This window comes from Dipodomys ordii, unplaced genomic scaffold, assembly GCF_000151885.1.
Source record: "Dipodomys ordii isolate 6190 unplaced genomic scaffold, Dord_2.0 Scaffold87, whole genome shotgun sequence".
In the NCBI taxonomy this organism is placed as follows: Eukaryota; Metazoa; Chordata; class Mammalia; order Rodentia; family Heteromyidae; genus Dipodomys; species Dipodomys ordii.
This window is the reverse complement of record NW_012267303.1, coordinates 864,213-879,849: the sequence shown is the minus strand read 5'-3', so window position 1 is coordinate 879,849 and position 15,637 is coordinate 864,213. Positions and strand designations below refer to the sequence as shown.

At 51.2% G+C, this 15,637-nt stretch overlaps 1 protein-coding gene across 1 annotated transcript in view; it reads right to left on the bottom strand.

The window, feature by feature from the left end:
- Nucleotides 1-14,410, bottom strand: part of Gtse1 (G-2 and S-phase expressed 1) — a 15,914-nt gene extending 1,504 nt beyond the window's left edge. Inside the window, exons 1-9 of the mRNA XM_013025718.1 lie at nucleotides 14,334-14,410; nucleotides 13,612-14,239; nucleotides 12,961-13,131; nucleotides 11,024-11,132; nucleotides 9,565-9,942; nucleotides 4,938-5,010; nucleotides 1,782-2,018; nucleotides 585-792; nucleotides 14-341 (exon numbers count right to left, since the gene is read on the bottom strand). Of these exons, the coding sequence (XP_012881172.1) occupies nucleotides 14-341; nucleotides 585-792; nucleotides 1,782-2,018; nucleotides 4,938-5,010; nucleotides 9,565-9,942; nucleotides 11,024-11,132; nucleotides 12,961-13,131; nucleotides 13,612-14,239; nucleotides 14,334-14,410 (2,209 nt within the window). The remainder of the gene's footprint in view (nucleotides 1-13; nucleotides 342-584; nucleotides 793-1,781; nucleotides 2,019-4,937; nucleotides 5,011-9,564; nucleotides 9,943-11,023; nucleotides 11,133-12,960; nucleotides 13,132-13,611; nucleotides 14,240-14,333) is intronic.
- Between the last annotated feature and the right edge of the window lie 1,227 nt (nucleotides 14,411-15,637).

The following is a 15,637-nucleotide window of genomic DNA, read 5'->3' as shown; positions in this document are numbered from 1 at the left end:
GCTGGGGGTCTGCCTTCCTCAGGAGCGGTGCTGAGCTGATCCAGCCCCACGTCGATGAGGGGGAGGGCGGCTGGGGGTCTGCCTTCCTCAGGAGCAAGGCTGAACTCATCCAGCCCCACGTCATTGAGAGGGAGGGCAGCTGGGGGCCTGCCTTCCTCAGGAGCAAGGCTGAGCTGATCCAGCCCCATGTCGATGAGGGGGAGGGCGGCAGGGGGTCTGCCTTCCTCAGGAGCAGTGCTGAGCTGATCCAGCCCCACGTCGATGAGGGGGAGGGCAGCTGGGGGCCTGCCTTCCTCAGGAGCAAGGCTGAGCTGATCCAGCCCCACGTCGATGAGGATAGCCTAGAAAGGGACATAGTTGGAGGGAGAACCCAACACCCTTGTCAGCCATCGTGGAAAGTTGTAGGCCCCACCTGAGGGAAAGTACCTTTCAAATAGTGCGGGGCTGCCCTGCCCCCACTTCCTGACCTCTGACCCCCAACCAGCTCCTTAGCCCTTCTGTGGCCCTGGGTCCTGAAGGGTCTAGATCTGCAGGAATTGGTTGCCCAGAGACAGGGTGAGTCATTCTGTGGCCGGTGGGCCTACCTCTCTAGAGTGCGAGCCACTGCAAGGTTTGGCTTCATCCTGAGCCTCTCCTACAGTGGAGCCTTCTGGAGAAAAATCACTTTTCTCAGGAGAAAAATGAAGCGCCTGAGGTATGGAGAATGGAGGTGAAGGGCTCTCACTGGAGGACAGGCCGAGGCCCACCTGCGCACAGCTGGCCTTCTGCTGGAGCTCCTGTGCCAGCTCAGTTCTATAAGAGAAGGAAAATGTTACAAAAACGTTCCCCTGAGCTCTGGTTGGGGCTGAAGCAAACTTCTGGAAGACCGTCCCGTGGCAGGAGCTGCAGCCTGGTGCCGCACACCTGCAAGGGCAGCTCGCTGTAAATACGTCCTCCCTTCACACCTGTTTCTTGTGCAAGAGGATCATTTTCCTTTCAACCCCAAATCCTCACCAGCCCGGCTTTACCTTTGCCCACTTCAGCCCCTCTCTTCAGTCACTCAACGGGAAGAGAGCAGCGACGACACACGTCGGGGAACCACCTCTGTCCACCTGCTGGGGCGCCTAGAGGCTCTCATGCCTAACCCTGCCTGCTCTGCCTCCCTAAGACCTCGCCCTTTCCCATCCACAGGAGGTCTGGCCTGAGCCCGGCCAGGCACTGGACGTTCATCCCGTAACAGGCTTCCCCAGTGGTGCATCTTTGGTGACCAGTAGGCACCGGACAGGCGTGCCTATAATACCAATGCAGCCCACAGTACCCAACTCTCAAAACTATTGCTGAGAAGCCAGGCATCGGTGGCTCAAGCCTGTAACCCTAGCTACTCAGGAGGCTGAGATCTAAGAATCATGGTTTGAAGCCAGCCTGAGCCATGAGACTCTCATCTCCAACAAACTACTCTGAAAATGCTGGAAGTAGCATTGTGGCTCAAGTGGTAGGCAAAGAAGTCAGGGACAGTGCCCAGGCCCTGAGTTCAAGTCAAGCCCTAGGATCTGCAAAACAAACAAAAAAAGCCTATTACTGAAGAAAACACTGAAAGCATCACTATCCATGAATTGGTTAAGAACATCTTATTTTTTGACTTAAAGGTTTCTAACACCTATAAAAATTATTTTTTTAATACTTATAAGCAAACAACACACTTAAACCATGCCCATACCAAATAGCAGGCCCAGTCTGTGTGGCCCTCTCTCTTCCCCTGCGTCACTCCCTGGCAGGACAGACTAACCTCTTCCGTGTCTTACCTCACCACAGACCTCTTCCGGGGCTCGGAGGACAATCGCCGAGCAGGCCCGCACAGCGGGGAAGCCAGAGCCCTAGGCACAGACTGTGGGGTCATCCGTGGGAGGCCAGAGAGATGGCGGCCAGAAGGGGTGGGCAATGCTGACACTCGCCGTGCGCTTACGGGAGTCCTTGTATCGGACAGATCTTGTGATGCCGGCCCCAGTGAGCGTCTCACAGGTGTGCTGTGAACAGTGGCCCTGGCAAAGACAGCATCCAAGACTTGAGCAGAGATGACTTCAGCCAAGTCCAGTCTACCTCGTGAGCATGAAGTCATGCCAACGCTGCGCCATCATGACCACTCTGTGGTCTCACCAGAGTCCAGTGCAGAGGTCGGGGGCTCTGGCCCTGAGCGGGGCTCCAACACAGGCATGCTAGCCCTGGCATCAGGTTTCTCAACAGGCAGTGCCCCACAGGTCTCCAAGACAATCAGCTGGACTGCACCTCCCAGAGGGTGCCCCTGAGACTCAATGGCATTGTGAACACCCCATGAGAAACTGGACTCACTTCTCTCTAGCTGGGGACAAATGGGCAAGCCGACTTCATGGTGTGCTATTTACTTAGATTTAAGGCTGTTATCAGAGCCAGGTGCCCATGGCTCATACCTGTAATCCCAGCTGCGAGAAGGCTGAAATCTGAGGATCTAGGTTTGAAGCCAGCCTGAGCAGACAAGTCTGTGAGACTCTTTATCTCTAATCAAACAAGGGCTGGGAGGATGGCTCAGTGGCAGAGTACTTGCCTTGCATGAAAGAGGCCCTGGGGGGCTGGGAAGGTAGCTCAGTGGTAGAGTGCTTGCCTTGCATGCATGAGGCCCTGGGTTCGATTCCTCAGCACCACATAAGCAAAAAGAAAAAAGCCGGAAGTGGCACTGTGGCTCAAGTGGTAGAGTGCTAGCTTTGAGCTGAAGAGCTGAGGGACAGTGCCCAGGCCCAGAGTTCAGGCCCCACAACCGGACCCCCCACCCCCAAAAAAAGAGGTCCTGGGTTGGATTCCTCAGCACCACATACACAGAAAAAGCAGGAAGTGGTGCTGTTGCTTAAGTGGTAAAGCGCTCACCTGGAGCTGAAGAGCTTAGGGACAGTGCCCAGGCCCTGAGTTCAAGCCCCACGACCAACCAAAAAAAAAAAAAAAGCATCTAATCAAACAACAAAAAAAGCTGAAAATTAGGAGGACACTGGTGACTTATGTCTGTTACCCTAGCTGCTCAGGAAGCTGAGATCTGAGGATGGCAGTTCAAAGTCGGCCCGAGCGGAAAGTCCACAAGACTCCTATCTCCAATTAATCACACAAAGCTGGAAATGGTGCTGTAGCTCAAACGGTGGAATGCTAGCCTTGTGCAAAAAAAATGGAACTTAGGAGCAGCACGCAGGCCTGGGTTCAAGGCCCAGTAGCTACAAAACAAAGAAAAAAAAAGTAGAGGTGTTGCTCAAATGGTAGCATGCTAGTTTTGAGTGAAAAAGGCAGGAGGGTGCAAAGCCCTGAGTGCCATTACACACTTGCACACACACACACACAGACCCTTGTCAAGGTTAAGCACGGGAGTAGAAACAGGGAACCAGGTTTGGCTCTCCTCATGGCATGCCCTGGCACTATCCATGACAGTACCACATCTGGCCAGAATGCTGGTTTTTGTTCATAGAGGAGAGGCTGTAATGAGTGTGGATTGAATGTTTGTAGGCCTCAAATGCCTATGTCCAAGTCTCCAAGAAGAGGGTCTTAGGAAGCCAGCCTCTGAGAGGCCATTAGGGCCGAGAGCAGCGTCCTTGCGTGGGAAGGACAGTGACTCACAGGAGGCAGAGCGTATGCTCGCTCTTCCACCACAGGAAGACACGGGGGAAGGTCCTACCATGACCAAAGCAATGGGCCCTTCTCAGACACCGAGTCTGTTATTGAGCTGGGAGAGCGAAGTTCTGTCATTTAAACTCCAAGATCCTCAGCCTGGGTAGTCTGAAGTAGGAGTATGAGTTCCAGGCCAGCCTGGGATACTTCGCAAAACTCTGCCTAGACGGGCGCTGGTGGCTCACGCCTGTAATCCTAGCTACTCAGGAGGCTGAGATCTGAGGATCGCGGTTCAAAGCCAGCCGGGCAGGAGAGACCGTGAGACTCCTATCTCCAATAAACCACCAGAAAACCGGAAGTGGCACTGTAGCTCAAGTGGTAGAGCGCTCGCCTTGAGCTGAAGAGCTGAGGGACAGCGCCCAGGCCCAGAGTTCAAGCCCCATGACCGACAAAAAATAAAAATAAAAAAAAGACTCTGCCTAAAGACAAAATGACACCAAGACTATAGTGCTTGTTGCAGTCATGAAAAGGAAACAACTCAGGACAGAGCTCCAACATGGAGCTCACGGCAGGACTCCTCTACCCGCTCTGTCCTCAGCTAAGGGCAGTTTTGGGTTCTTCAGTACACTAACACTGACAAAGAGACTGCAAGCTCCCTGCGCCCAGCATGCTGGCGGGGGTGAGGGCGGGTGGGGGTGTTGTGGAGAGGCAGCGCTCCCACAGCACCAGCAAGGACAAAGATGCCAACGAGCACGACCCTGCCGGGCCCCAGGATGGGGAGGCATTCTCACCAGGTGGAAGGACATGGTGGTAGACTCTGTCCCTTCCTGGCACTTGGTGTGGCAGGAGTTACCTCAGCAAGGGCAGTGCTGTGAGGGATACTGTGGTCACATCCAAGTCCAGGAAAGCCTATCACCACGTCACTTGCTGAAGAGCCACAGCTGCTCCATGGCAGAGCCCCAGTCCGGAAGCCTGGCCCAGACCTTATTCTGCTATGCCCAGGCCGGGAGTCACGAATGCAGCAGCTCCTAGTCCCTCCCCACTCGCCCCCCACGCGTGAGGACTCCTTGGAGCACAGGGAGCAGTGCTGGCACCTGACTCACGAGTGTCAGGAAAGGCTGCATCAGCAGGTGCCTGCCAGGGCTGCCACTCGAGGTCCTCAGTGTGGCAAGACCATTCTGCAGGGCTGGGAGCGCACCACTCCACTGCAAAACCGGGGGGATTTCAAGTCCCCTGCAGATTGCAGATATGCAGCGGCTCCCAGGAGCTCCCACACTCCAGGAAGCAGCAGTGTCTCAGTCCTCATTGGAAGGAGAAGGAAGCAGATGTAAGTGAGTTACCTGCCAGCCGCTGCCCACGACTGCAGCCACTGTGCCCGGGAGGACTTCGGTGTCATGCCTTTCGGGGATTCACCTGAGACAAAGAAAAGGGTGCGTTGAGTCACAGGAGAATCAGGTAGGAAGCCTGTGGCCTGGGCGCTGTCCCTCAGCTCTTCAGCTCAAGGCTAGCGCTCTACCACTTGAGCCACAGCACCACTTCCAGCTTTGTCTACTTATGTGGTGCTGAAGAATCAAACACGGGGCCTAATGCATGCATGTAAGGAAAGCACTCTACCACTGAGCCACCTTCCCAGCCCTGCCTGAGAGACTCTTAACTTCAATTAACCAGAAAAAAAAAAAAAATTGGAAGTGGAGCTGTGGCTCAAGTGGTAAAAGAGCCAACCTTGAGAAAAAAGCTAAGGAATTGGCACCCAGACCCTGAGTTCAAACCCCAGTTCCCACTGTTGGGAATAAGAGCTAGGGCTGGTACAGCCATACTAGATCATGAAAAAGAAAAGCTAATCACGGCAAAACAAGACCAAAGACAAGCCTGGGTTCCTAACGTCATCCATGAAGTCTACTCAGATTTTGACATTGCAAATCTTATCAGAGCCAGTGCTGTCCACCTGGGAGGGAGAAGGTAATGTCTTCAGAGTTACTGTCTGCCCTCCTTCCATGGCCACCTGGCTGGCCTCTTACCACTCTGAGCCTCAGTCTCTACATTTGTAAAATAATGTCCTTTAATAATGATATGAGAAAAAAAAAGGCTAACATGTTCAGTGCCTCAAGAGGTTTCTAAAGTAAGATCATTAGACAAAAAAAGCCAAAACTAAACTAATTCAGCTAACAACTGCCTTTTCTTTAGAAAAGCTACAACACAGCCTGGCACTGGTGGCTCACATCTGTAATCCTAGCTACTCAGGAGGCTCTGAGGATCACAGTTCAAAGCCAGCCCAGGGCAAGAAAGTCCATGAGACTCTTGTTTCCAAATAACCACTAGAAAACCAAAAGTGGAGCTACAGTTCAAAGTGGTAGAGTGCTAGCCCTGAGCAAACGCATTCAGGGACAGTGCCTAGGCCCTGAGATCAAGCCCTGCCACTGCCAAAAAAGAGAAAAAAGAAAAAAAAAAGCTGTAACACACGTACCAGATTGTAGCTCTGCTCATTACTTCCAAGGTTATTACTACCTGTAGACTGGACTGGACCCTAACTTTTAGACAACTCCAATTTAATTTTCCTCCACAGATCTACTAGAAAAAAAGCTGCTCTTTCCTAAAGCCCCATGAACTGAAGCTGCACACCCTGGAGGAAACTGAGGGATAAGCCTTGACCCGATACGTGAGCCACACAGAAAGTTCATCAACCACACATGCCCTTGCCAGACACTGGAGCCACCAACAGTGAGAAACTCATGTCAGCAGATCCTGTGGTGTATCTAACACAGCGAGTGACTCCAGCTACCTCTTCCAGACCATACTAGTGGCTCCTTTCTAACTCTTTATCCAACCTGGTCCCATGTCTTTACTCTGCACTTGTTACTTGCTACATAAGAAAATGTCTGTGCTATTGCCCACGTGGCTGTGCTGTGTCTGGGGACTGAGAACTGCACATGCCACAGAACAGGCTAACCACTCAGCATCTCAGCCTGGCTCCCTTAGCATTGGGCCTGTTCGCTCAGTCACTGCCAAGCCTAGGTTCTCACTCAAAACCATTATGTAGTCTTGTGTTTGTCACGTTCGTTAGTTGTTTTTGTTTTTGGGTTTTTTTTTTTTTTGGGGGGGTCTGGTCGTGGGGCCTGAACTCTGGGCCTGGGCGCTGTCCCTCAACTCTTCAGCTCAAGGCTAGCATTCTACCACTTGAGCCACAGTGTTACTTCTGGCTTTTTTCTTTTTATGTGGTGCTAAGGAATCGAACCCAGGGCCTCATGCATGCAAGGCAAGAGCTCTACCACTGAGCCACCTTCCCAGCCCCTCGTTTGTTAGTTTTGTTCCTTGTTTTCCTTGTTAAAACATGTACCTGTTACCTATAACAAAATAACACTGTGATAATGGCCAAAGCTCATGAAAAACTCAACTTTGTATGACATAAACCCATTAGGCTCACGTGCAGGGCCTTTACCAAAACATGGCCTTCCATCTGCAAGACACAGTGTGGCACTTTCTGCCAAAGGCCCAGGATGCAGCCATTCAAGGCAGGCCAGCCTCACAGGAGGACACAAAGGCTGGAGCCCAGGGGTCTGACACAGCTGGAATAAGAGGGAAAAGAAAGCAACAGGGAGAAGGAATCTCTCGAGTCTCTGGCTGAAGAGCAGAAGCATACCCATGTAAGGCAAGACTCCTTAGAGTTAGACAAGAAGAGCTACTGGGAACAGCAACCAGGGCGCTGGCATGGCTAGGAAGCAGGCTGGACAGAGCCAGCTGAACACACACATTAAGCAAAGGCCTTTGCTAGTGACAGGCCCAAGGCCCCATCCCCAGGCCTATTCCAGACCTGCCCCATCAGAACTTAAGAAGCCTGCAGTGGATGTTGACTGCCAGCCCAACAAAGCAAAACTCAATTCTTTAAAACAAACAAACAAAAAACAAAACCCCACAATCTAGACATTAAAAATTGTATATCTGATACAGCCAACAGCAGAAAACTGTGACCATAACCAGAAAAAGAATTAGCTACAGACACCAAAATGACAGAGAAGATGCAATCACAAACTGACTTAACACCACAACCATTATAAATATGCTCAAAGATGTAAAAGAAAAATGGGAAAGTAGGACAGAAATTAGAGCAGGCTTCATGGCAGATTAGACTGCAGAAGAACAGATACAAGAACTGAAGACATGACTAGGGACAATCCAAACTGGAGCACAAGACAAAAGCTGAAAGCGCCTCGATGGCTAGGAAACCATGTCAACAGGTTTAGGAAAAAGAGGGAAACAAGAAAAGCTTTTCCAGGCTGGGAAGATGGCTCAGTGGTAGAGTGCTTGCCTTGCATGCCTGAGGCCCTGGGTTCGATTCCCCAGCACCACATAAGCAAAAAGAAAAAAGCCAGAAGTGGCGCTGTGGCTCAAGTGGTAGGGTGCTAGCCTTGAGCTGAAGAGCTGAGGGACAGCGCCCAGGCCCAGAGTTCAGGGCTCCCTACCCCCCCCCCCAAAAAAAGAAAAGCTTTTCCAACTAGGTACGGGTGGTTCGCACCTGTAATCCTAGCTACTCAGAAGGCTTAGATCTAAGGATCACAGTTCAGAGCACCCCAGGCAGTCTCATCTCTGATTGACCAGCAAAAAAAAAAAAAAAGTGGAGGTGTGGCTCAAGTGGTAGAGAACCAACCTTGAGTGAAAAAGCCAAGCTAGAGCTTGAGGCCGAGTTCAAGCCCTATTACTAACGCGTGCACATACACACACACACACACACACACACTCACGCACACACACACACACTCACGCACACACACACAAACACACACGAAAATTATTTTTCTTTCTTCTTCTTTTTTTGGTGCTAGTTCTGGGGCTTGAACTTAAGAGCCTGGGTGCTATCCCTCAGCTAATTTTTTTCTCAAACCTAGTACTCTACTACTTGAGCCATAGCTCCATTTTCAGCTTTTTGCTGGTGGATTGGAAAAGAGTCTCACAGACTTTCCCGCCTAGGCCAGTACTGAACTGTGATCTTCGGACCTCAGACTCCTGAGTAGTTAGGATAACAGACATGAGCCACCAATGCCTGAATAGAGAAAGCATTTTTAAAAAGTAATGTCATCATTTTCCAGACTTGATGGAAACTATCAACCATAGATCAAAGCCTAAGCCATTGCCAACAAGGTAAACACAGAGATGAGCAAAGTGCAGCCGAGCTGCTGCAGACAGCAGTGAGAAGACTAAGAACAGCCCAAGAGCACCCACATGGGGGGACAGGGAACCCCGATGATCTGTCCCACACGGGAGGATAGGGAACCCCGATGATTTGTCCCACACGGGAAGACTGGGAACCCCAATGATTTGTCCCACACAGGGTGACAGGAAACCCCAATGATCTGTCCCACATGGGGGGATAGGGAACCCCAATGATTTGTCCCACACAGGGTGACAGAAAACCCTAATGATTTGTCCCACACGGGGGGACAGGGAACCCGATGATTTGTCCCAAATGGGGGGACAGGGAACCCCGATGATTTGTCCTAAACGGGGGACAGGGAACCCCGATGATTTGTCCCACACGGGGAGACAGGGAATCCCCGATGATTTGTCCCATATGGGGTGACAGGGAACCCCGATGATTTGTCCCACATGGGGTGACAGGGAACCCCGATGATTTGTCCTATACAGGGTAACAGGGAACCCTGATGATTTGTCCCACATGGGGTGACAGGGAACCCCGATGATTTGTCCTATACAGGGTGACAGGGAACCCCGATGATTTGTCCCACATGGGGTGACAGGGAACCCCGATGATTTGTCCCATACAGGGTAACAGGGAACCCCGATGATTTGTCCCGTACGGGGTGACAGGGAATCCCCAGAGCAACACAGCGCAGCTAGCAGACACGACTTGGAAAGACAGCCAACAGAGCCAGCACCTGAGGATATCTTGGCAAAAAAATCTCAAGTAGCATTTCTTCCACAATCAAAAAAAACATTAACACTTATGTTACTCACCAACAGGACACGTAGGAACTTTAAATGGATTTGCAGGGGCAAGCACTGCCTTTGTCTTGGCATTCAGACAGAAGTCCTGCCTGCTTAGGCCTCTAGTTCCATTCAGTTGAGATGTCGAGGAAACAGAGTGAGGATCCAGCCTCAGGCCTCCAGCCTCAGGCATCTGGGACTGGGCAAGAGGGGAGGTGGTGGGCAACTTGGGCTGCTCTGCTGACACCTGGGCCACTCCGGGCCTCCTGACTAGCCCACATGGTGGTCCTGCTGGGGCTGCTGGCACAGGCTGGCGCAGCATGGTGAGACCTGCTCTGCTCAGCTTGCTGATATGCGACAGAGGCCGGGAGCTGCCAGAGGGAATACCTGTCCGCTCACTTGGCTTGGCTGCAAGAGGAGACGCACAACTGTAAGCATTGTGCCCACCTTTGGTCCTCAGCTCCACCCAGACCTGAGCCCTCCCAGCCCTGGAGTTCCCACCTTATGGTTGGCCCCTCCCTCTCTCCACCCAGACCCACCTGAACGCTCATCTACCTCACTTCCTACCGCCTAGACCTTGCTGCTACCTAGATAGTGGAGGCTGCCATGTGCTCTCTCTCTGGGGGAAATACGGCTCCTCCAATAAACCTTGTAATAATCTTTCTCTTGTGCCTGCCTCCGTGTGGTCCCCTGGCATGGAGGTGGCGGATCCTAAGAACCCTGCACCGAGGACACTGTCACCTTGGTTTGTAAAGGCAAGGATCCAGTGTCTCACTACTAGCTGGGCAGCAGTGGCTCATATCTATAATCTGAGCTACTCAGGAGGCTGAAACCTGAGGATTGCAATTTGAAGCCAATCTGGGCAGCAAAGTCTGTGACTCTTATCTCCAATGAACCACCAAACAGCTAGAAGTGGATCTGTGGCTAAGTGGTAGAGCACTAGCCTTTGCTTTTATAAAAGCCCAGGCCCTGAGTTCAAGCCCCAATACTACTGAGAGTGGCAGAGTGGACTCCAGATTGGGTGGGTCTGACATGAGAATCCATGCTTTCCTCATGCTGTTCTGGACAGTGTAGACAGTAGACTATAGACAGTGTCTACAAGGGTTTTGCCCTGTACCACTAGATGGCAGTCTTGGCTTGACAAGAGAAATACAGGCTAAATTTCCACAGGTATGGTCTTGGGGCTCCTCCATACTGTCCAGATGCGAATGACCTGGACAATATGATCTTAGCCCCTGCGTCTGATGACACAAACATGAGGCTGTGGAAGCATCATCCTATGTGGTGGCACTGGGTGACTGTGCAGACCAATGAAGTACTCAAGGGTGGATGGGACAGTGTCTTCCCTGACCACTGTCCAGCCCTCCAGTGTCCTGAAGGAACCCAGGCAGAGGACCGGGGAGCAGCTCTCTAAAAAGATGTCAGAGGAATAGACTGCATTCCAAGGCTGCCAGTCGTGTAGGTCAGGACATGAGAAGATGACACTCACCTCTCCCTGCTGCTGGAGACACACTTACAGCAGACCCTGAGGAAGAGGGCTTCCTCGCGAGACTGCTAGCGCAGCCAGGTGGTTTTAACAGGGTTTTCTTCAGCCCAAGCTGAGACAAATGTTAAAAAGAGAGAATCAGCATAAATTTCCACCCATGTTTATTTCTTTTTTTTTTTTTTGGTCCAGTCGTGGGCCTGAACTCTGGGCCTGAGCACTGTCCCTCAGCTCTTCAGCTCAAGGCTAGCACTCTCCCACTTGAGCCACAGTGCCACTTCCGGCTTTTTTCTTTTTGCTTATGTGGTGCTGAGGAATCAAACTCAGGGCCTCAGGCATGCAAGGCAAGTGCTCTACCACTGAGCCACCTTCCCAGCCCCTCCACCCATGTTTATTTCTTTTTTTTTTTTTTTGTCGGTCGTGGGGCTTGAACTCTGGGCCTGGGCGCTGTCCCTCAGCTCTTCAGCTCAAGGCGAGCGCTCTACCACTTGAGCTACAGCGCCACTTCCGGTTTTCTGGTGGTTTATTGGAGATAGGAGTCTCAGGGTCTCTCCTGCCCGGGCTGGCTTTGAACCGCGATCCTCAGATCTCAGCCTCCTGAGTAGCTAGGATTATAGGCGTGAGCCACCAGCACCCGGCTCCATGTTTATTTCTATAAAAGGACTTTTAAGTGATTTTTAATAATTTAATGATGATCATCTTGAATTTGCAGAAAAAAAGCTAAGTTGTCCCTTGATAGCGCGGGGATTTTTTTTTCAGGACCCCTGTAGAAACCAGAGTCCATGGGTCCTCAAGTCCCTCCTATGGAAGGGCTCAGTGTATGCACAGAACCCACATGTCCTCATACCTACTGTTCACCATCTTCTTCTAGGTGACTTATAGTACCCAATGCAATGTAAGTGTCAGGTAAAAGCTACTGAACAGTTTCTCACACCCGAAATTCCAACAACTACCCAGAAGGCAGAAACTGAGAGGACCAAGGTTCAAGGCCAGACTACGCAAAGATGTGAGCCTCTACCTCATCCAATAAGGCAGGCATGGTAGTATGTGCCTGTATACACAGAAGGATGAGTCAGAGGTCAGCCTCAGGTAAAACGTGAGACCCTACCTGAAAAATAACTCAAAAATGAAAAGGTTTGAAATGGCTCATGTAGTAGAGCTGAGAAGTGTGAGGCTCTGAGTTCAAACCCCAGAATGTCAATAATGACAAGAAAAAAGTCAGAGCAGATGCAACTTATTTGCTCTGAATTTTCAATCTGTGATCACGGAGCCAGATGTGGATCTGACCAACGCAGACAGCTGGCTGACTTCTCAAAATGGAGACTTCAAACCTTTGCCTGAGGACCCCAGGGTGCAGGGTGAATGGCAGATCTGGGGACCCCAACTTGGACACCTTTCACAAGGACTGTCAGTGATTTCTTACACAATGCTCAGTCACTGCCAATGCAAGAAAACAAATGGCCAGGAAACTGCAGTTGCCGTGCGCATGAAGTTATAGGCCCACACTGCCAGCCTGCCTTCTTTGCAGGCCTTCCTCCAAGCAGCCTCTCCACTGGTCTCAGCTTTTGATCAAAAGACAGACCCCATATGGTACACAGCCACTACCTTGTTCCCACACAGCCGCCCTCATTCCCACACTCACCTTGTTTGGAACTGGGAGCAACCGCTCGCCCTGGCCTAAGTGGCTTCCGCCCGCTGGCAGTAACATGAACTCGCTGAGGACCTGCCGACTCCCAGAGTCCTTCCTGAAGCCACGGAGAGCTCTGCACCAAGTGCCCCCCACTCCATGCCCACCACAGCTCAGTTCCCTCTAGGAGATCACAGGCTCCATACTGGTGTGGACAATGGGCCCTTTTCCAGCCCCCCGCAAGGTCCCCAAGCACCCAGGCCTGACATCCACCCATGCCACAAGTCCAAACACTACCACTCTCGTTCCCACTCACCCTGTTCGGGACTGGGAGCGACCGCTTGCCCTGACCCAGGCGGCTTCCGCCCGCTGACAGGGTGGTGGCATCCAGGGCAGTGGAAGGTCTGTCTGGGCACACTTCCCCAGGGAATCCTCTGTCATCTCGGGGTCTCGCCTTGGAGGGACTAGCTGCTGTCTCTTTCTTGGGCTGGAAATGTTCATTGGGAATGTGAGAACTATGTGGCCTCCAACAAGGTCCGGGGATACAGTCTTCAGCTCAGAGCAAGCTCAGGCGGGACTTCCTCCCCATAAATACTACTACGCTCCTCAATTCACCAAACACCATGCCCCAAAATGATGTGACGGCACCTTGCTAAGGGCTGACACGAAGAACTGGGTTCTAGCTCTATATGTTTCCATGTGCGGGCCAAGAGGATACTTCATTACATGCTCAGCTCTGCCAGAGAGGCCGCTTGGCATCATTATGTCTCTACTGAAAGCATTAAGGACCCCAAGGGCCCATTGGACCAGGGTTCAGGTTTTGGGGTGCCATCACAAGCACTCACACTATCTGCAGTTACTCTCCATTCCCTAAGCCCGCCCAGGACTCTGCTGTGCCTGACACAGCTGACATTAGTGTCTGCTGCTATCCTGGGCTTGTTGTCTGAATAACCCCCATCCTGTCTACCTTCTCCATGACCAGCTGAAGGTGTTTGCCTCTCGCAGACAAAGCTCGGGGCGGCTGCAACCGGGTCATCTTTGGAGGCACAGTGTGATTTGGAGGGCGGGCAGCACTTGGCCCCCCTGGCAAAGGTTGACATGAGTGAGGTGGTATTGGGGCAGGGTGGGCTCTGGCTGGAGCAGCAGGCAGCACTGGGGAGCAAGGCGGGAGCTGGGGCTCCCCAGAGTGGGGCTGGTCTCCGGAGGAGCTCTTCAAGGGGCTATCCAACAGGAAGTATGTTTCTCTTTTAAGAGACTTGGGGCTCTTCTCCATTTCCTGTACTCTATTAAAGAGGTTTATTTTTAACTTTGATTCTTGGACAAATCTTTCCGTGTTCTGGCTCCAAGAGGTTTCAGGCTGGGTGGGTGGGGCCGCCTCTCTCCTGCTGCAGCTTTCTATCTGCAGGGCAAGTAAGTGAGCCTCTTTGTACACCTCCACAAACTTCTCCCCGGTGAGGGGGCTCCAGGTGCAGGGGCTGGCAGCTGCTGGCAGCATGGGCTGCTCGGGAAGCTTCTCGCTGAATTCTATGTTGGCGGCGATGCATCTTTCCTTGTGCCCAACAGGTCCAAAAAACACTTCATCGTCTTCATTTGTGCTAATGTTAAAGGAAGGATCATTAGTGACTAAAGACACCAGCATTCAAATGGAAGAAAGTGGCAGTGCCAGGATAGGGAAGAAAATGTGTTTACCTGGAAGAAGATGAGAGATCGAAGTCAAACTTTTCATCGGCCAAAAGACAAAAGTCTGCAGAGGGGGAAAAGTCCATTGTTATGCTAAAGCACGACCAGTTTCTATGGGTACCAAAGCGACTGCAAAATCACACCCCCAAATTGTGACCAATCTTTTTTATTGTAAGGGTGCCAATTATTATTTTAACTATGCTTTCATAGGGAGCTCTAGATGAGCTTATTTTTTCCCCCATTTTCTACTTAAAATGCACCAGCTGTTGAGTTTGCTAAGCTACCTAACAAAAGCACAAAGCTTTTTTTGTGCTATAATCTCAAAAGTAGTCACTGAGTCATTCGCTGACTTTTCAAGAGTTGTCATCTTAAGGCACAGAACATTTCAAAAGCCCACCTGGCTCAGTTCCCCCAGTGGTATCTCCTTTTTATATGCTACAAAATATCTATTCATCCTTCAACCAGAGTCCTTCTCGAAGCACTGCGCCCCCACCCATGCCCACCACAGCCTTCGCTGCCCTCTTTATTTGCCCAACTCAGTTCCCTCGAGGAGATCACAGGCTCCATACGGATGTGGGCAATGGGCCCTTTCCAGCCCCCACCAAGGTCTCCCAGAGCCCCCAGGCCTGACACCCACCAATGCCACTAGTCCGAACACTCCCTAACTGCCAATGGCCTCAACAGCTGGGCTGATGGCTCCAAGACAATGAGTGCCTACCAGGTCCCCAAGCTCCCCATCGCCAGCAGAGGGCCTGGATGCTTAATGAACCACTGCTGAAATGCAAGGAACAGATCCTTCCACACTACAGAGTCACAAAGTACTATGTTCTTTGTTCTTAATAAGCAATGGTGTATGTTTTTCAATATTGTGGAACTTGAAAATATACCGATATCTTAATTAGGTCCCTAACTAATCAAGTAAATAGTCCCATTTGTCTAATCAAACAGAAACACATTAGAGCTGGGGGTACGGCTCAGTAGTAGAATATGTGCTCAGTGTGCACAAGGTCCAGAGTTAATGCCCAAGTCCCTCCCAGGAGACAGGCACGATGCACCAATGCACCAAGGAATAAGGAATACCCATAGAGAGGAAGCTGAAAGATTCAATCTATGCATGTTAACACATGAACTTGGTAACACTGATCATTTTCCAGGAAAAAAAAAAGTTTTATACTTAAATCATATATGAAACTCAGCCTAGAACCCGAAAGATAAATCCTAACAATTAGTTTGGTGATCCTGAAACAACTGGAAAGTGAATTAAACAGTCATTCTTAGCTGAGCACCACAGCTCCCATTGTCACCCTAGCTAC